Source organism: Cladophialophora immunda, assembly GCF_000835495.1.
Source record: "Cladophialophora immunda strain CBS 83496 unplaced genomic scaffold supercont1.6, whole genome shotgun sequence".
NCBI classification, from domain to species: domain Eukaryota; kingdom Fungi; phylum Ascomycota; class Eurotiomycetes; order Chaetothyriales; family Herpotrichiellaceae; genus Cladophialophora; species Cladophialophora immunda.
Genome location: NW_015622546.1, coordinates 3,256,075 through 3,273,890, shown reverse-complemented (window position 1 = coordinate 3,273,890; position 17,816 = coordinate 3,256,075). Strand labels below are relative to the sequence as shown.

Below are 17,816 nucleotides of genomic sequence, written 5' to 3'. Positions count from 1 at the left end.
AGAACCGCTTGTATTGCAGTGGAGGTACTGTTTGATTCCTCTTTGACCATGGCCGTCACCGAGCTGGCCCGACTCCGGCTGCAAGGTGGCACCGATGTCTCATCCCCATCGCTGCGTGCCAACTTGGCCAAGGCGAAAGACGTGATGGAAAAGGCCAGCGGATTTGAATTCTGGTATTACCATTGTGTCGAGGAGCCGAATGTCATCTTCATTCTGGGATCGTGGCCCTCTGTCGACTTCCACATGCACGAGTTCATCCCTGGGCCTCAAAACCAAGAACTGCTACAACTGCTCAAAGACCAGGTCACGGTGGAATGGATGTTCCACCTCGATATCGACCAACGCACACAACCACTACCTCTCCAGCGAGACGTCCTCTCAATTGGCCGACACATTGTCAAAGGTGGTGAGAGGGAACGATTCATGGCTACGTTCCGAGACAACAAACATGTATTGGAGTCTTACGTGGGGGAACCAGGCCGACTTGTCTGGGGATGGCGCCTCGACAGAGGATACGATCCATCCATCAAAGAGGAGGAACCGAAGGAGCAGTTCGTGCTCTTGACTGGCTGGGACAGCATTGAACAACACCTGGGGTTTGCCAACACGGAAGAATTCCAGAAGTACAGTCAGATCAGGAACCACATGGAGGAGGCATCGGATATCAAGCATGCGAGATTGATGCGGGTTGGGGAGATGCGGCAGTGAAGGACGAAGCTGGTCTCGCTAGTGCCACTGGCTAGAGCATCGGTTCCACGGGCTCTTCTATTCTATCAGCCGCGGCATGGTGAGGAAAGGCGCAGTCGGTGCTTGATTTGCGCGAGGCATTTTTGTTTGGGATGATCAACATGGCTGCATGGCTTGCTTCGGGACGGTCGGTGCCTCGCTGACACCGCTGGAGCGAGCTCAAGCCTCAAGCTGCCAAGCAGGAAGCTTGACGCGGCCGCCAACTGCAGTTCCAGTGGCACAGCGCGCACAGAGTGGTTGAGAGCAAAGTAAACGAAGACAAGGGGACGAAGGGAAAAAGCACACTAACCAGCGCCAGCTATCTGTCACATGGACCGTCTCCTCCTCCTCGCCCAAGAGGAGGTGTTGATAGTATTTGATATCATGTCTCGCTGACTCCTTGCTGCTCCTCCCGCCTCTTTTTTTCTAATTTGTACCTGACCAGAAGAGAAAAAGCCATTACTTTGCGCGTCAGATCAAGGAATCAACTGCGTATTCAGTAGTCAGTGGACCTCACTGCCCATCATTAGCCACTACGGGCAGCAACTGCGCCACGCCATCATCTCCCTCCACCTGGCTAGTCGGTCTAGGCGATAGTCATCATCGTCAGCAGCCTTCTGCTTCCGCCACGCCGCCCCGGAGCAGCACAGAGCATCCCTAAGGCACCGCTCATTTCAGACTTTTTGTGGGCTTTGTGTGGGCTGTTGCGGGCGCTTGCCTTGCCGCCCACCTGACGTTCACTGCTCTTACCTAACGACTTTAAGGCTTCTTCGGACGTTCACCTTGGCCATCCGTCAATCTGGCATTCTTCGCCTCACCTCTTCTTTACCAAAACATCCCAACTGTGCGCACAGTGACCGATCGAACCGGCCGCAGCTATTCGGTCACTGAGACGCCTAGCCGCTCGTTTCGGGATCAACCCTCGCGTCGCCGCACCGTCGTCGGAGTTTCCAACGAACTCAGCCAGGACTCCCGCGGCCAGCGGCCTCCCGAGAACATCTACAGAGGCACATCGCTGCAGACTGCGCCCATCTACAGAAAAGGAGGAAGTATGTCGAAAGTCGTGAGGAGTGTGAAAAATGTCACAAAGGGATATAGCAGCGTTCAGGTCAAGGTGCGAAATGGTACGTGTTGGCTGCCACCCACCGATGCCTTCATTCAGATGCTGAATCAATGGAAAAACAGCTACCTCCAACGATCCGTGGGGCCCGACGGGCACGGACATGGCTGAGATCGCTGCCCTCACGTTCAACAAGTAAGATCCGACTGATGAGGGGGTTGCTGCCTGTGCTGACGCCGCCCGTACAGCCCAAGTGACTTTTACGAGATCATGGATATGCTCGATAAGCGGTTGAACGACAAGGGCAAGAATTGGCGACACGTGCTGAAGTCGCTGAAAGTCCTCGACTATTGTCTGCACGAGGGCTCCGAATTGGTGGTCACCTGGGCCAGAAAGAACATTTACATCATCAAGACATTGCGAGAGTTCCAATACATTGACGAAGATGGCAGAGACGTCGGGCAGAATGGTGAGCTCTTTCGCAACACTCACCGAAATCGCATATGCTGATTGATGCAGTCCGTACATCTGCCAAGGAATTGACTTCGCTCATTCTGGACGAGGAGCGTCTTCGCAGCGAGCGCTCCGATCGGAAGCTGTGGAAAACCCGTGTCACAGGGATCGACGAATATGCGCCCCAGGCTATTGCTGGTCCTACGTATCCACAACGAAGGCACACAGACCGACACGCCGACACCCGCGAAGATCAGGAAGAGCGGGATATCCGGGAGGCGACGAGACTCAGCAAACTTGAGGAGGAGGAAAGGGCTCGGAGAGAGAACCAGGACAAGAGTGCCGATGATAATGATCCAGCATTAATGAGAGCCATCCAGCTCAGTAAGGAAGAGGCAGATCAGCGCGCCCGGCAGTTGGAGGATCAAAACGCTACTTCGCTTTTTGACGATACTCCTGCGCCTCCGCCGGCGCAAAGTCAACCAACCGGATACAATCAGGGCTACCAGCAACAGCCCGCTGTGGATTGGTTTGGCAATCCACTTCAACAGCAACCACAGAGCACCGGGTTCTTGAACAATCAGTATTCCCAACCGCAACAGACCGGCTACCAAGCCGGATTCCCTAACGGCTTTCAACCTACGCAACCGACAGGATACGATCAATTTGGCCAACAGCCATTCCTGCAGCAGCAGAACACCATTCAACCCCAGCAGACTGCCTTTCAGACCAACAATCCGTATGGTGTGCAGCCTTCCGGTGACCTGTTCGGAGCACAGCCATCTCAACAAAATAACCTGCAGCCTGGAACCAATAATCCCTGGGCCTCTCCATCGCCCCAAGTCCCTAATGCTCTACAACCGTTGCCTACCGGATCCAACAATCCCTTCGCACAAAAACCGCCGCAGTCATCCCCTTCGCCCTTCGCTCGGCCAAGCACTCAACCTTCGTTGGGCACTCTGTTCGAGTCGCAGCCAACTACGCAATTTACACAGCCCCTCCAACCCAACCCGATCACGAATTTCTCGGCGCCGCAACCGGCCTTTCAGCAACAGCAGAAGCCAGTCAATCCTCAGCATGCCAAACTCAATGCCTTGCTGGCTTCGGGAGAAGGACAGGATACATTTGGAAACACGGGCGATTTGCGTATTCCTGCCCAGCACACTGCGCCAGGGACCTTTGTCAACTCGGCTGGGCAAGGTCTCGATCGCCTCCGTGCTGCTCAGACCGGCACCAATCCATTCTTTTCGGCGCAAGCTACAGGGTTCGGCCAGGGACAAGGCGGATATGGCCAACAAATGCCGGCTCAAACTGGACCAGTAGGTGGCTTTGCGGGCGGATATGGCCAGCAGAACGGTAACCCATTTGGAGCCCGACCGGTGGGGCAACAGGGCGGAAGCCTGATTGACTTGTAGACCTGGGGAAGTACGATTGTGTTGACATTTTGGGAGGGATCCCTGGCTAAGAGACGGAATTCTTTTGCACACCGGACTATCATGCTACGAGATTGGCCTCTGGTAAACTATCGTTTATACATACGATGTATTGCTTGACAGGAGTTTATTCTTAGGGCTCGAGGATTACATGGCAATCACGATCGTATAATTATCCGACGAACCCGAATTCGGGATGCTCAGCATTCTCAATTTCGCGGTGCAGGTTGTCGCAAGGCTGAAAGCAGATCGTGGTGTCTTGGATGAAGGTATCCGGAGTGCCAAAGCGCTCAGTGCCTACGAACTGCGAGCTCTAAGCGAATTATTTTTAGCTGGACTTCAGGTTATTGTCGCTTGCCCCGTCAGATACTCGTGGACTGTCGCGTATGAGGCGCACACGCATGAATTAGAGGAAGCCGGAAGGGGTAAAGCCCCTCAGCCTCATCTGCCTCAAGTTTCCCAATGCAGACAGAAGGCGCAACTGGGTTTGATTGCGTCCGCGGGCCTTATGACGCCTGCGTTTCCCTTTTGTTTCCACCCTTCCCTGCGCGTCTTCCATCGATTCCTCCACACTCCTCGTGGTTTTTCTCAAAGCGGAGGAGTTGTGTGCTGCATTTGACCATCATCAAGTGCGTCCGTTCTTTATTGCTTTGCTAGTTGTACCCTCATTTTGCCAATATCTGCGGAGCATTGCCAACGAGATACCCCATCCCGCATTAAGCCCCATCGAAGTTCGCAGGCGGAAACCGCACCAAAACCCGTCAATCCCGCCGATGCGCTCGCACTTCCACCTTGTAGCCTGCCTGGCGACACTGCTGTCCTCCTCTCTTGGGCTCGAATTCACCGCCCCAAGCTCCAATTCACAAATAGACCCAAGCAAGAGCGTGGTCATTTCATGGTCTCTCAGTTATACGGATCCATCAACTATTGACCTTAAACTTACCAGCTCCGATTCGGACACCGATCTAACCATTGCAACTGGAGTCGTTTCATATACTGGCTCATACACTGTACCAGCCGGCACCATACAAGGCTCGGGGTCGGGCTATAAGATATTGGCTGTTGGAAATGGGGATACCCTTGCCCAGATTACTGGATTGACATTCGGTACCAAAGGTGGCCAGAGTTCAAGTGGAGATAATGGGCCGGTGACCATGGTCACAACAGCAACTGTCGTTCCAGTTGCTTCCACTGCTTCAGCTGGGCGCGATGGTACCGATAGTAACGTCCCAACGGCAACGATCAACTCGGTTGGGGTTGTTACCCTACCAGGAACAGTGACTGGAAGTATAGCAACAACTTCTGCGTCCAATTCACGCACTGGAAGCAGCTTTGCGACCAGCACAACAAGCCAAGCAGGCAGCGAGTCCAACGGCGCTGTTGCGCCAACTACTGGAAGCACAAATACCGCCAACGGTCAGAGACGACGAAGTGGTGAACTCGTCCTCAGTGCCGCCGGTCTGTTGGCAGGTGTTATTGCTCTTTTGGCATGAAGCTTAAATGTATTCTACCTGCTTATACCCCATATACGCCTGGCATGTGCTCTCATGATACAGCCTTGTCTGCAGCTTGCGCACAAGGTCTTGAATGCCAAATATATTCTACAAGTTATAATTTTCTTCGAAATGGGAGACTTGAAGCGTTTGCCAATCTGCGGTGGGATCTTTTTGCTGGTCGCTTCGTGGAGTCTGGTCCGGTTTATGAGTTTGGAGAGGGCAAAGGTGAGTATTGGCAGTACGTCGCCCATCGAGTATGAATATTCCTTATTCCCACCATTCACCTGTTGTTATAGATGTGCCATACTGGGTATTTGGTCCTGTTTACTTCCCTTGCCGATCCTTGCAAGTCTGCTTCGCCTAGGAGTTTATCGTTCACGTTTTCCACGTCGGCTTCTTCTTGAGGTTTCAGGCAAGGTATCCGTGGAGGAAACTGCTGGCATGTTGGAACAATCTCATATAATAGATGTCCTACAAGTTCTCTGTACGGGTCAAGCTTTTCAAACTGAGAAACAACGATGTTGTGGACCGCATTCGAAAGGGAGGCTGCAGTGGCGCCAATCAACTCCCTCCTCGCTAAGTTGCCGCTCCTCAGTGGCTGATCGGTGCCGGATGGGCCTCAGTCGTGAGAAGATGGCAAGGATCTCCTGAGCAAGAGGATGCCATTACACCAGGCCTGCGAGCATGAAGAATGTTATCTCGTCACTCTGAAAGGTTTGCTTTAGACAATACTGCCGGCCGCTATTGAGCAGGCTATGGCGTGTTGCACTGCCGGGTTGACAGGGAACATGTTACAGCGGATGCAGGCTTTCGTTGCGCAGCCTCACAGGTCGAGTCATGGAGACCCAGGGCGAGACGCTCAGGCATCACAGAGCAAACATCGCGGCCTAGCTATTCATCTCTCCTCAGCTTCCTTCCCCTAACCACATACGGGTGCAGCCCTATTTGATAGTACCAGCGTCCGCATCTCTGCGCTATTAACGATACCTCACAGTTCGTTCATACTGATAACCTGCAGAACTAGGGCATGAACCTCTCCCCACGTATTCGACAGACATCTTACTATGCCAAACCCTCCCGTTCTACGAGCGCGTACCTCTACTCGATCTACCCGCTCCGCGGTCAGGAAGCCAAACTTGTCTCGCAAAAAGGGTCCATCTTTGGAAGAATGGGATCGTGTCAGACCATTCATTCATCGATACTACATCGAAGAGGGGAAGAAACTGAAGGACATACTCGTCCTTTTGTCTAAGGAACATGAGCTTGAGGCGGCGTTAGTCACAAAGAGATGTTGAGGTGGACGAGGCTAACACTTTGTGCAGTGATCACATGTTGAAAGAGAGACTCAAGCAGTGGGGATACAAAAAGAACTTTACGAAAAAGGAGCATAAAGCTGCTGCCGAAGAAGCAAAACGCTGTGCAGACTCGGGTCTTACGCTGCCCACCTGCATGGAAATAGACGGTCGTCCGTATGCGTGGGATCGTGTTTACCGTCATTTTGGTTCTGATCCTCAGTACAAGTGCTCCTGGCTGCAGAGCGACGTGGGATGGAAAGCGATTTTGTCAAAGATTTGCCTGAAAACATCTCCTCCCGATCACAAGATAGAGCTTGTGTTAGGTGAAGTCAAAAATCATTGGTATACCACGCTTGAAAGAGCCGAAACGCTTTCCTCGGTGAGAGCAAAACGTAAGGCGACGACGCGCGCAGAAACGGATCCCAGAGAGATCACACTCGGGTTCCTCACGTCCTTACAACTCTTGCGGGAAGGCCACGAGGCACTCGGCCGACGAGAGATGAACAACTTGTGCCTCGATCTGGAGATAGCCCTCGAACAGAGGGAGCCAGATCTGTTGAAGGAAATCATTAACATATTCACTGCGAAGGCTTGGGTCAGACAGCCCGACATATTTGTCAAAGTCGCCAAATACGTTCGTAATTTGTCTGCCAATTCCCCGTCGCTCGGGCCATGCCATCCGTTCACAACAATATTGGATGTCTTTGCGTATCTCGGGCAGCACATGGAGCTCCTCGATACATTTGCGGAGCTTGCGCTCAAAGTCATGATGGATTTGGCAGAAGCAGGCGGGGATCGAGTGAAGCTCGACCGCGATTATATCTGCGCCGTGGAGACAAACTACATCTCCAGGGTTCAGGCCAGGCTTGAGTGGCGGGACGCGAAAGACCTGCTCGAGAGGAAGTTTACGCACTACAGACGGACCCTCGGCGAGCACAATCATTACACGTTATCCATGCAGGCGGCGCTGGGCAGACTGTACTTGGACGACGCCGCGCGAGCACGCAAGGCGAGGGAGAAGCAAAATGAAGGCATGTCGCAGCGCGAAGCCGAGGACATTTTTGTCAAGCTCGTGAAGATGGGCGAGAAGAATCCCCACGACTGTTCACGGAACGGGATCTATATCAGCTCGGCGGCGGCCCTGGGGGAATTGCACTTTGCGAGACAAGAGTTTGAGAAAGCGCAAGACTATTACTGCAAGGCCCTGGTCTGGGCGGCCGACAAGTTCGGCCGTTCACACCCCTATATTTCGGTTCTGCTGAAGGAATTCAGAGCGCTTCAGAAACTGGGGGAGCTCGGTCTGGTCGAGGTCAAGATGGAAGAGAAAGAGGATGCTCAAGGAGCGAAAGGCAGCCCGCTACAAGATTGTCCGGATGTGGAGGCTTGTGGGGGAGCGCCCGAAGGGCAAGTTGACATCGACTACAGTCACGAGTCTTTCGCCATGTTTGGGGAGGAGACTTTGTCCCCGCTGGCACCGGATTGGCTTCCCGCTTTGACGAATGAAGCGGCGCAGGACGTGGACGATGGCAACGGGGCGTTTCCCTCCGAGTTCTTGGACTCTTACATGGACACAGATTCTCAAGAGCCCTGGCGTGAAAACGTGCAGGAAGATCACGCCCCTAGTGCATGGGATTTCAATGCCGTGGCGACTGATGTTCCGCAAAGCCTCGATGCTGAGCCAGTGTATGACGGACATGTCGCTGTTGCTCCACAGAATCTATTGGCCTTCCTTCAGGATGACCTGCCTGAGTTCAACTTTGACATGGACGACATGAATCAGCTTCTGGCCTTGCAGTAGAGCCAGTGTATGTCCTTGGCCTTGATGATGGTTACGGGTTGAATGAAAGCTTTCACCCAAAGAAGTAATGTTGGATTGTCGAATTTGGCTTTCGGGACGAGGCTACGTCCCCTTCCTGCCGCTGAGCACCCGGACCCTGAAAGTGGATTCTCGCCGCTTGGATTTCGTCTCGGCTACCACTTCAAGATAGTCTGTGCGGCAGCCAATTACAGGGACGACCGTGTTGCTTGAATGGGAAGGTCGTGGACTATATAGTCACTTTACAGTTTGCTGTGATGGCATGTAAGGACTTAGCCAGACCGCGCAGCTTCGAAACCGACCCACACAAGAAACCCGAACAGCACCGTTTCAATTCCCTTTCGAATTGAGGATATTTGGACGGTCCTATTCCATTCTGTAGCTCTATCTTGACATTGTACCTTGTGTCACCAAGAAAAGAATCGAGATCAGCGACAGAGGACGTGTGCAAATGGGGAGAATGTTGAACACGAATACTAGCTTTCACTTTGTTATAGCCCCAACGTCAATTCGAAACACCCTTTCAATCCACATCTATTATCCAACTACCTAGGTAGTAGTCATTCGCTCTGGAGCTGCTGTATGATAGGTATTTTAGCTGCAGTACTCATCACATAGACCCAGTGCCCAGCTATTTTCTCCACTGATGTAAGATATTGACTATCTGGAAAGGGAGCCCTCGGACAGATATTTTCGGAGCGCCGTAGATGTCAACTTAGCAGGGAATTATGATACGTAGGGTCGAGGCATCTTCTTGGATAGACCTGCCATTCCTTCCTGAAAACACTGAAGTAGCAAGTTCCAAACGGGGCCGTGGAAGAACATGTCAACGGCTCTTGACAGGTGGTACACGGACCGTCCTCGCCGTCTCGCTTACTTGGGTTAGCATGGGTTGGAATTTACACTAGTCCTATCAAGGAAATAGTTCTTGGTAGGCTCGACAAGTACTTTTGCTCTCTTTCTCTCAGGTCCTTCTTCTCCATTGCCTGGCCACTACCTTTCATCTTTCATTGCATGCAAGTGAACGGCATTCACGGGCTTGAAAGAATAGAAGGGCGAGGTAAACCAAACCTTGCTCTGGGCACTGAGATTTCACCAGCCTGTTGACGATCAATTCGTGCCGTGATATGTGCGACCAGATCACGAGCACTGATCAATCATGATTGGCCGCGACAAAAGTTGTTGTGCCAGAAGCCTGACGGCACAAGATGGCTGACCTGTTCCATGACAGCCTCACTGCCCGCAACCTATCTAACCTGATTAAGCGTGGTTGCCTTTGAAGTTAACAACTTTTGCTAAGCTTTCTAGCTGATCAAGGTATGCTATATATTCCACACGCCTATCTCAATGTCTCTGGGCCGTTAGGTATCTCTCCGTTTCCGTGCGGTATCCTTTTGTTGTGAATCATCTCTTGTTACTACATTTGCTGCCTTTTTAGCATCCTTTACCCTGGCCCGGCTCTCAATCAGGCTGAAGTGACAAATCTCGACCCTCCCTGCCATCACATCAGTTGCTCTCTGACGACATGGCTCGTACACAGTTCAAACGGTCTCGAAAGCGGGCTCCAAGCGAAGCAGAGTGGCAACGTATCAGGAAATATTGGCATCAGTTGTACATTCGTGAGAACCTTCCCCTGTCGGAGGTATCTGCGAGACTTGCACGAGAACACAACTTTGAAGCAGGGTAGGCGACAGCTCTCTAAATTATATTATCTGCTAATTCCAGAAGATTGTCCATGTACAAAACCCGGATGAAGCAGCTGGGGACAAGGAAGAACTTCAAAAAGGAGGAACTGGCCGCGGTTGCAGACATTCTCGAAATCTTTGTGCAGGCTGGGTTAAAAACACCGACAGCCATTGTCAATGGTCAACCTATTCCGATCCAACGTGTCAAACGATATGTCGGCTCCTTGTCTGCTAACAACCCATTGAGAAACTCGACAAACATCAGGTCTTCTCCAGGGAGGGCTTATCTGCACACTCTGAAGAGTTTCCTGGATCGGCACAAGCTGCCAAATTGTGACCATCCACGCCGACCAACGGCTATGCCAAGGATCTTCTTGAAGCAGTCTGAAGACATGCACGACCTCGAGCTGGCGTTAGTTCAAGTGAACAATTATTACGGATGGCGACTTCAGCAAAGTGACGACTACTTTCTGCCACAGATGGCCAACACCGGACGTCATGCCGACTCGGATGTAGCGACTCCAGTCGTGTTCTTCGACACTACCTATCACGTCTGCACTGCATTCGAAAGTGGTGTGTTACATATCACTCAGAACGCAGTGAGATCGCTGCACAATCATGCACCATTGTTGCTCCAGCAGCAACGCCGAGATCTCCCCGAACTGCTGCTATATCACTGGATCCTAAATTTTGGGGGCAATAGTCATCCAGCGAAACAGTGGATATACTCCTACCTCTTCAGTGTAGCCAAGATCGTTCTTCAAGAAAGTCACCCCATATCGATGATTCTAAAAGTGATACAAAGCCACGAGACACAACAAATGTCAGCATGGCTGCTGTTGAACTTGATGCGAGACGTGACCCGGAGGCAAGAGGAGTGCGATTCTATGCTGGTCTTCGAAATTGAATTTGATATTGGCAGGGCCTTGACCGAGCACGAGGATTTTCGTACAGCCTCCGAATATTGGCATAGTTTGCTGCACCGAAACGTGGACGAATTTGGCGAAGAGCACGAGTCCTGCAGAAGGGTATTGTTCCAGATTGGGTTTTTAAATTATGTTCACTATTTCACCGACCAGGCAAGAAAGTTTTGGCAGCGAGTTTTGGAGCGAGATGATGCCTACATCCAAGGCGGTGAGGATATATCGGAAGGTACCTTGAATGCTCTAGAGGGGCTTGCAAGGATTTGTGAAGAGACACAAGACCTTTCTGGGGCAGAGGAGTGGTATCTCAAAGCCTACAACGCTGCTTGTCATGTATATGGCCCAGAGGACGCTGAATCGTTACTCCGTTTACACGACCTTAATCAAGTGCGGGCAAAATTGAGAGAGGGGAGGGAGATGGCTGCGGTCCATTCTGTAGGCGATAAAGACGTCTTCGAGGAGCTTGAAGTGGAGATCGCGCGGCTGCAGTTATTACAAGCAGGTGAAGAATCTGGGAACCCCAAGTTACGCGCTGAACCGTGGAACGAGTGGGAAGAGGACGTTCCTGATGAGGAGGACAACACCAACTCTCCGAATCCCGGTCCGATGGAGGTTGCTACAACTACCAGCAAGACGCTCGGTGAAGACGACCCTCAGAACCCGACCCAAGCTGAATTCACAGACACTGGGGACAGCACATCTCCTGACACGGCACTGATTTGGGACAGCACAAACGACCATGGAACCTGGACCGAGCATGGTCCGTCAGCACACGCACAGTCCTTGGAAGGCCTTCAGCAGGGCGGGATTTTTGAAGTATTTGGAGAGGACGGAATGGACTTTATGTCGACTCCTTTGACTGATGCGCACGGACTGGTCAACGAAGCCCAAGCAGCGTTCGTGCCCGAGAAATCCGCTGATCCGCTGTCACTGCCAACCAGTGGGCAAGATTTATCCGCTGCGTCGCCATACATTGGGACCCTCCCTAACCTCAACAACGACCCTGACTTTGAAGAGTTCGATAATGTTGGGAATGCCGGCGACAACTTTGACGTTGACCCCATGATGCTCGATTTTGACGGCGGCTTCAGCATGTTCGATCTTGACTTCTCTGATGGTGTCGACCTGCAAGCATTCCACGCCACTGAAGGCCAGGATCTTCATGGGGTGCAAGATTTCTTTGCGTTTTGAAATAGAGGGCGCCAACGAGCGTGGGAATGGTTTCTGGGGACATCGAACAGGATCACGGCGTTTTGAGCGGAGTAATTCGAGAGGACGGCGTCAAAAGAGAGTATCGAACGGCGGATGCTGCACGCATTTTGGGTAAGCATTTCACTGACTGAGGATGGATGGAAAACGGGACGGGATGCGACCAAGAGACGTCAAGAGAGAAATGGCTGACGAAGGGACGAGAGACATTTCCGGAGTATTGGATTTGATCGAAGCAGGAATGAATGTTTTTGTCAATATGCGGAGTATTTGGGTTCTCTGGATAGATTGTATGGTAACACATAATGGACCTATGTCTCTTGATTCCGTCCATGGATAGTTTGGTCGATATTCTCCCACGATGAATAATTCTAGACTCGATCTACATACACCATGTCTTCTCAGACCATATCTACCCGTTCTCTACACAACTTTACAATTCCACCGGTGTGGACTGGGCAATGATTCTGCCTTTGGCGAGTATGATCCAATGCGGATGTATATAGCTGACGCCCATCGTAGCGGGACTAGGCTGGATGTGCGTGGCTTGATTTTTTTGGTCGTGCCGACTATTCTTCGTGTCTTTCGCCGAGTTTCCGATGAGATCCAGGACTTGGCATCATCTTGTCGGCTGGTGTGCGCTGGTTGTTGTGCACGTATTGAGTCAGCGGACAGATAGGGATTGAATGGACCTTCTGATGCGGCTGAGTGGGACGCCTGCGGTCTGTTCAGGACAGGTCATTTTGCTTCATGATTTGCCGCGTATATGAATTTAGCTGGGGTGCTGTGTCGCTGTGGCCGTCGACGCCGGTGTCTTGTATCGGTTCCCTTGATCTCATTGAGCGGCGAGTCGATGCATAAGCGTGCTGCGTTTCGAAGCTGTTGGCTGCAGCAACTGAGTGTGCTGGCGACACCTTCCTTTAATGCAATCCCGCTGGCATGCCCAGAATACCAGCGCATCGAAACTCGAAGATTCCCGATGCGAGGCACCCTCCCGTTCCCTCTGCCACTTTCCACCACCGATTCCCCAAGGCGAGACCTCACATTCCCAGCTCCTTTCTCTGGTGATATCATACGAGGGTATTCACCGCTTCACCTTCCACTCATACTCGACCGGCATCTCCATGCCCACCCGCCGGGCGGTCAACCGCACCCTCTCTTCCTCGTCCATGCCCATCCCTGGGTTATACCGGTGCAGCAGGGTGCCGTACATGCGCTGCGCGCGCAGGTACATGACGAACTGCTCCAGCTCCTGCAGGCGGGCGCGTTGTTGGTCCGAAGGGGCATTCGTCTCTGACGGGGGTTGTTGTTGCTGGAGCGAAGGCAGGTGCGAGCGGATCGAGGCGTGGATGGGCGATCGCGGCAGCGTGTGCCGGGGTTGAGACGTCGGAGGGAGTTCGCGCAGCAGACGGCGGTAGAGGGTCCGGAGGGACGGGGCGGGAGCGGTGGACATGGTGCAGATTGAGGCGGTGGTGTTGGGTTGTGGGATGGAAGATGGGAAGAAGAGAGCTGGATTGATTGAAGGTCTCGAGATTGGATTGAGTTCGAAATGGGCAGTTTATTTTCTTCGCGGCAAAAGACGCCGAGGCCATCATGCTATCGATAACTCGCCCAACTGGTCTACACGGTTCCGCTGCTTTTAGATATGACGCATTTCTCATTCACCGTCGGCACAAGGCCGAACAGGGAGAGTCTAGAGGATATCTAGCTGTCGGATGTGTTTTTAGACGCTCGTGATCTCTAATGCCATCTACTTGACCTATTTCGCACGTTGGTACGCTGTCCGCTAGTAATGCTACCGGACGAGCATCATCGACTGCGGTACAATAAGAGGATGTACTTCCAGCAGCACGGCCTGAAGAAGCCACGACAAGAATCTCTCGCTACTGCTCGTTCAGCCACTTGTACACTACCCGCAAGTCCTTTCCGGCGTATCTCGGATCACTCGCAACCTCTCCCAAGGTCTTCAGTGTCTCGAGCGAAACCACGGGCCTCGCCCCAACCATCTTGGCCAACTGCACGCCCAGCGTCAGATCCTTCTGGCCAAGTTCTATCCGGAAACCACCGTTGTAGTCGTTACTCGCGGCGCCGCCGGGCGTGATGCCGGGCACCGGGTTGTTCTTGAGCGTGATCCAGCTCATGCCGCTGCTGGAGTTGACCGTGTCGATCAGGTCCTCCATGTTGAGGCCCAGCTTGGCCCCGATGTTCAGCGCCTCGCTGGCCACCAGCACGTTGTTGATGGACATGTAGTTGTTGATCGTCTTGAACGCCGTGCCTGTCCCCACGACGCCGCACCGCCGGACGCCGGAGCCCATGTGCTCGAGCAGAGGCTTGATCTTGGGGAAGACGGCCTCGTCACAGCCGACCATGATGGTGAGTGTGCCTGCTTGGGCGCCGAGCGGCCCGCCAGAGATGGGGCTGTCGATAAATGTGAGGCCACTTCCCGAGGAGGCGTCCCGGACTTTGTTGATGATCTCGAGGCTCATGGTGCCGCACTCCATGGCAATCTTTGCCTGCGAAGAACCTGCCTGCTTGACGCCGGCGAGGACCCCTGTTGACGGATCGAGATAGACGCTGTCACAAGCGGCGTCGTTAGGGAGGACCGTGATGATCGTGTTCTAAGCAAGCGCTCAATTGAGGTGAGCCATACGTTGTCGTCGACGCATACTTACAGCCTTCTGGATCGCTTCGGACCCGTTTGCCGCAACGGCCACCGGTCCCACGTCCTTCATTTGCTCTTGGAACCTGGATATCGCGGTCTGAGACATGTCGCCCACAACGAGGGTCATGTCCTTGGGCATCTTGGTGCGTAAGTTGACGGCCATGTTGTAACCCATGACGCCGAGGCCTGAGCTTCGTTGGCAAGGTGGACACCCAGAGTCGAGGAAAGGGGATGCTTGCCTATGAAGGCGATGGCGTTCTCTGGCGCTGCCATATTGTCCCTCCTTCTTCTCGCTCGTGGTTGATCTCAATGTCTCCCCACGTATTTTGAGTGAATCCTTGGCTCCGTTTCCCAGGTCAAGTCACGGATTGGAGGTCGAACCTGTTACGCAGCGCACGATCTTTGGATGATGCGAGGTGGCATGTATCGAGAGAGAGGCTGAACTTATGGTCTCGTCTCCAACCCCCGAGAAGCCTACCTGTCTATTCATCTCCATATTCTGGCGTCGACCCGCGACGTCGGAGTATGCCGCCCCAGAGTGAGGCTTCGCCGTGAGGAGAGATTTCTGGTGAACGACCGCTGTGTTTCTCCGCATGTCGTAGGCAGGTTACCCTCGGCTGGGGAACGTTAAGGGGGACTCATCTGCCGCTGGGGGTTTGCTCCAAAGCTTTGGAGACGTAAGGATGCCTTATAGGACAGGTAAGCACAGGGGCGTCAACATGAGTGTATGAGCTCTAAGTCTTTGCGACCTGTTTCCCCGTCCAGGTCTTGCCTTGGCATGTTTGGAACGACCTCAGCCTCGTCGCAACGGCATCCAGCCTTGTTCCTCCTCCATACCGCCTACAATGCACTTTCCAAAAGTGGAGGGCCTTCTCTTGCTACGGTCGTTTCTGCTCTTGCAAGGACTTGAATTTTTGCTCCTTGTGTAGCCGCAGCATATTGTGAGTTGTGCGGCCAAGGGAAATTGTGCACTGACGAACCATCAAATGTTGGCTACCCGTACCCGAAAAATGATGTCTTCTGTCTCGCGGCATCACTGATACCACATTTGTAGCCTTTTGCCGAAGTCTTTTCAGGTTTTTTTGCTCGAAGTGACCTGACTCCTCCGCCGTACTTGGCCTCTATAAGATCTATCGGCTGCGCCGACCCCATGACGGTCGCCTAGCGGAGCGCCAGCCTGGATCCCTGAACCCCCGGTCTTTGCCGGACGTGTTCAACCGCCATCGTTCGTCCCATCCGTCTTCCCTGCGCCCATAGCTGTCTACACCATCCTCCACTGACCCTTCCACCAAGTCCGTTTGCTTCCTCAGCAGAACGGGATCCGTGGATTCTTTGCCTTCCCTTGGTCTCTCATAACATGAAAAGTTCAGTATCTGATCCTGGGTGATCCTGTTCTTCTCATCCTGGCAGTCATCGACGTTTGGATCACTAGTGCCCGAGATTCTCTGAGCATTGCGAAAGTCATCAGTGGAAGTAAAGTCAAGCTGTAATACATGGTTCTCTATCCCAGCGAAGATCGTGGGAGAGCTGGACGAAGGGCTTGACAGAGAATACACACAGCCACGGTAGCGTTGAGAGCGTTTACGAGGATGACGTGGGAGAGGTTCCCAGAGTCGTTCACCGATGTTGACTGTGGGGGTGAGGAAGATGTTGATGTCTCTCTGCGGCGTCCGACGTTTGACAGTCTGTGGTGGTCGTGCATCGAGATACGAGTACGCCCTAGCCCCTGGCATGCGGAAGTCAAAGGACTTCAGACAGCCGTTCTGATGACTGCCGGCAAAGAAGCGTTCGTGGCCAACTGGGAGGAGAGAAAGAATTTGCCCATCATCCACGGGATCAACGTACTCCGCCACTGATCTCCGAGGGACTCTAATGTCATAGAGCCGAGCAATTCCATCGGTCCAGCCGGACAGGAACAACTGTTGAGGGCGGCCTCCACTTACTCCCACGTCATCTAGCCGGGCAATGGTATTGGCGCTATGGCGGCCCATCCACGGATGACTAGACTCGGTGAAAGTCATTAATGCAGCTACTGGCGTCGAGGAGAGGCCAGCAGGGTTGATGTCGTAGATATTGATCGGGGCGTGTTCGCGACCCTCAAGGAACTGGTTGGCAACTGCGATCATTTTTCCGGGCAGAAACTTGACGCATCGCATGCGTGATCGAAGGCTGTGTCTCTTTTCCACTTTGAGGGAGCTAACGGGCCGCACAGCTTGGTCTGGACTATGCACCGGATAGAGGTTGATGCAGTGGCCTCCACAAGCTGCAAGGACAGGCTCAGCACTCTGACTGATATCTAAACAGGTGAACTCATCGGGAAGGTTCGAATAGCGAGACTTTGGCGTGAAGACGACAGGTTTAGAGGAAGTCTCGACACTGATGACTTCACGGTTGGCTCTTTGCAGGACAATTGTCTCGCCATCTGAGTTCTGGTGCTGATGGGGTCGTAAAAGCTTGACATCCAGAATATCCAGTTCTTGTCTATGGTCTTCTGGAACTCTGAATGAGCTCCAAGTCGTCACACCGTTTTGAATACTTCGAAGCTGCAGTCTCCCAGCTGCTCCCCATGCGAGCACTTCTTTCCGGTCTGCCCATGACCCTCCCTGCCATGTCTCATAACTGTCGATGGCTGGTCGGTAGCCTACCGGAAGACCAGGGGTCGTTTGGGGTGGATAGTCGCTATTGTCAACGGGTGGGCAGCATTCTCTAGCGATAAATGCCCTGCGGTCCCAGGCCCGAGATCGTGACGTCAAGGTGCGCGCGACATCTTTCCAATATGGTGGTGAATTGATTGTCGGAAAGGCCCTCTGCACAAATTTTCGAAAGACGCTATAGTCGTCTGCTGAGATAATCGAATGGATCTTGTGGTTTGCGAGCGAGAGGTTGATGATGGATGAAGTCGTAGGCAAGTAGGCGGCGATCTGTTGTATTACCTCAACGGGTAGATCTTGAAGCATTGGAGAAAGTGTTATATCTCACAGAAAGCGAGTATTTTGGCACCAGAACGAGCGTCTCCTGTTGTTTTTGATGTTGACAGAGAGCAAGTTGCCTCCTGGTT

At 52.9% G+C, this 17,816-nt stretch overlaps 8 protein-coding genes across 11 annotated transcripts; 5 read left to right on the top strand and 3 right to left on the bottom strand.

Annotated features, from left to right (window-relative positions):
- Positions 1 to 4: 4 nt before the first annotated feature.
- PV07_10596 (uncharacterized protein) lies at positions 5 to 917 on the top strand. The gene has a single exon (XM_016397941.1). It carries the CDS (start codon positions 49 to 51, stop codon positions 706 to 708), a length of 660 nt encoding a protein of 219 aa, XP_016245132.1. The 5' UTR covers positions 5 to 48; the 3' UTR covers positions 709 to 917.
- A 431-nt stretch (positions 918 to 1,348) lies between these two features.
- PV07_10595 lies at positions 1,349 to 4,109 on the top strand. Of its 2 annotated transcripts, XM_016397939.1 has the most exons (4): positions 1,349 to 1,850; positions 1,912 to 1,981; positions 2,035 to 2,255; positions 2,306 to 4,109. In XM_016397939.1, exons 1-4 carry the CDS (start codon positions 1,778 to 1,780, stop codon positions 3,652 to 3,654), a joined length of 1,713 nt encoding a protein of 570 aa, XP_016245130.1. In that variant the 5' UTR covers positions 1,349 to 1,777; the 3' UTR covers positions 3,655 to 4,109. The 2 variants fall into 2 exon arrangements, with proteins under 2 accessions (XP_016245130.1, XP_016245131.1); XM_016397940.1 differs by having other exon boundaries at positions 1,912 to 2,255.
- A 70-nt stretch (positions 4,110 to 4,179) lies between these two features.
- On the top strand, positions 4,180 to 5,435 carry PV07_10594 (uncharacterized protein). Its single transcript, XM_016397938.1, has one exon. It carries the CDS (start codon positions 4,446 to 4,448, stop codon positions 5,163 to 5,165), a length of 720 nt encoding a protein of 239 aa, XP_016245129.1. The 5' UTR covers positions 4,180 to 4,445; the 3' UTR covers positions 5,166 to 5,435.
- A 397-nt stretch (positions 5,436 to 5,832) lies between these two features.
- Positions 5,833 to 8,720, top strand: PV07_10593. 2 transcript variants are annotated; one of them, XM_016397937.1, is made up of 3 exons: positions 5,833 to 6,127; positions 6,187 to 6,441; positions 6,491 to 8,720. In XM_016397937.1, the coding sequence occupies exons 2-3, from the start codon at positions 6,233 to 6,235 to the stop codon at positions 8,259 to 8,261; spliced, it is 1,980 nt and encodes a 659-aa protein (XP_016245128.1). In that variant the 5' UTR covers positions 5,833 to 6,127; positions 6,187 to 6,232; the 3' UTR covers positions 8,262 to 8,720. The 2 variants fall into 2 exon arrangements, with proteins under 2 accessions (XP_016245128.1, XP_016245127.1); XM_016397936.1 differs by having other exon boundaries at positions 5,833 to 6,441.
- An 842-nt stretch (positions 8,721 to 9,562) lies between these two features.
- On the top strand, positions 9,563 to 12,183 carry PV07_10592 (uncharacterized protein). Its single transcript, XM_016397935.1, has 3 exons — positions 9,563 to 9,596; positions 9,820 to 9,962; positions 10,008 to 12,183. The coding sequence occupies exon 3, from the start codon at positions 10,015 to 10,017 to the stop codon at positions 12,076 to 12,078; it is 2,064 nt and encodes a 687-aa protein (XP_016245126.1). The 5' UTR covers positions 9,563 to 9,596; positions 9,820 to 9,962; positions 10,008 to 10,014; the 3' UTR covers positions 12,079 to 12,183.
- A 149-nt stretch (positions 12,184 to 12,332) lies between these two features.
- Positions 12,333 to 13,633, bottom strand: PV07_10591 (uncharacterized protein). The gene has a single exon (XM_016397934.1). It carries the CDS (start codon positions 13,547 to 13,549, stop codon positions 13,181 to 13,183), a length of 369 nt encoding a protein of 122 aa, XP_016245125.1. The 5' UTR covers positions 13,550 to 13,633; the 3' UTR covers positions 12,333 to 13,180.
- Positions 13,634 to 13,814: 181 nt separating this feature from the next.
- On the bottom strand, positions 13,815 to 15,459 carry PV07_10590 (the record flags this gene model as incomplete). Of its 2 annotated transcripts, XM_016397932.1 has the most annotated exons (3): positions 14,998 to 15,459; positions 14,769 to 14,944; positions 13,815 to 14,714 (listed from the first exon to the last, which is right to left on the bottom strand). In XM_016397932.1, exons 1-3 carry the CDS (start codon positions 15,029 to 15,031, stop codon positions 13,980 to 13,982), a joined length of 945 nt encoding a protein of 314 aa, XP_016245123.1. In that variant the 5' UTR covers positions 15,032 to 15,459. The 2 variants fall into 2 exon arrangements, with proteins under 2 accessions (XP_016245123.1, XP_016245124.1); XM_016397933.1 differs by having other exon boundaries at positions 13,980 to 14,714; positions 14,769 to 15,459.
- Positions 15,460 to 15,678: 219 nt separating this feature from the next.
- On the bottom strand, positions 15,679 to 17,812 carry PV07_10589 (uncharacterized protein). Its single transcript, XM_016397931.1, has one exon. It carries the CDS (start codon positions 17,713 to 17,715, stop codon positions 15,889 to 15,891), a length of 1,827 nt encoding a protein of 608 aa, XP_016245122.1. The 5' UTR covers positions 17,716 to 17,812; the 3' UTR covers positions 15,679 to 15,888.
- Between the last annotated feature and the right edge of the window lie 4 nt (positions 17,813 to 17,816).

Bases quoted from the DNA above. Each gene is read 5' to 3' on its own strand.
- PV07_10596 (XM_016397941.1), top strand. From the start codon at position 49: ATGGCCGTCACCGAGCTGGCCCGACTCCGGCTGCAAGGTGGCACCGAT.
- PV07_10595 (XM_016397939.1), top strand. From the start codon at position 1,778: ATGTCGAAAGTCGTGAGGAGTGTGAAAAATGTCACAAAGGGATATAGC. The intron at 1,982-2,034 runs GTAAGATCCGAC...CCGCCCGTACAG, and splicing joins GCTGCCCTCACGTTCAACAA to CCCAAGTGACTTTTACGAGA. The intron at 2,256-2,305 runs GTGAGCTCTTTC...TGATTGATGCAG, and splicing joins CAGAGACGTCGGGCAGAATG to TCCGTACATCTGCCAAGGAA.
- PV07_10594 (XM_016397938.1), top strand. From the start codon at position 4,446: ATGCGCTCGCACTTCCACCTTGTAGCCTGCCTGGCGACACTGCTGTCC.
- PV07_10593 (XM_016397937.1), top strand. From the start codon at position 6,233: ATGCCAAACCCTCCCGTTCTACGAGCGCGTACCTCTACTCGATCTACC. The intron at 6,442-6,490 runs GTTAGTCACAAA...CACTTTGTGCAG, and splicing joins GAACATGAGCTTGAGGCGGC to TGATCACATGTTGAAAGAGA.
- PV07_10592 (XM_016397935.1), top strand. From the start codon at position 10,015: ATGTACAAAACCCGGATGAAGCAGCTGGGGACAAGGAAGAACTTCAAA.
- PV07_10591 (XM_016397934.1), bottom strand. From the start codon at position 13,549: ATGTCCACCGCTCCCGCCCCGTCCCTCCGGACCCTCTACCGCCGTCTG.
- PV07_10589 (XM_016397931.1), bottom strand. From the start codon at position 17,715: ATGCTTCAAGATCTACCCGTTGAGGTAATACAACAGATCGCCGCCTAC.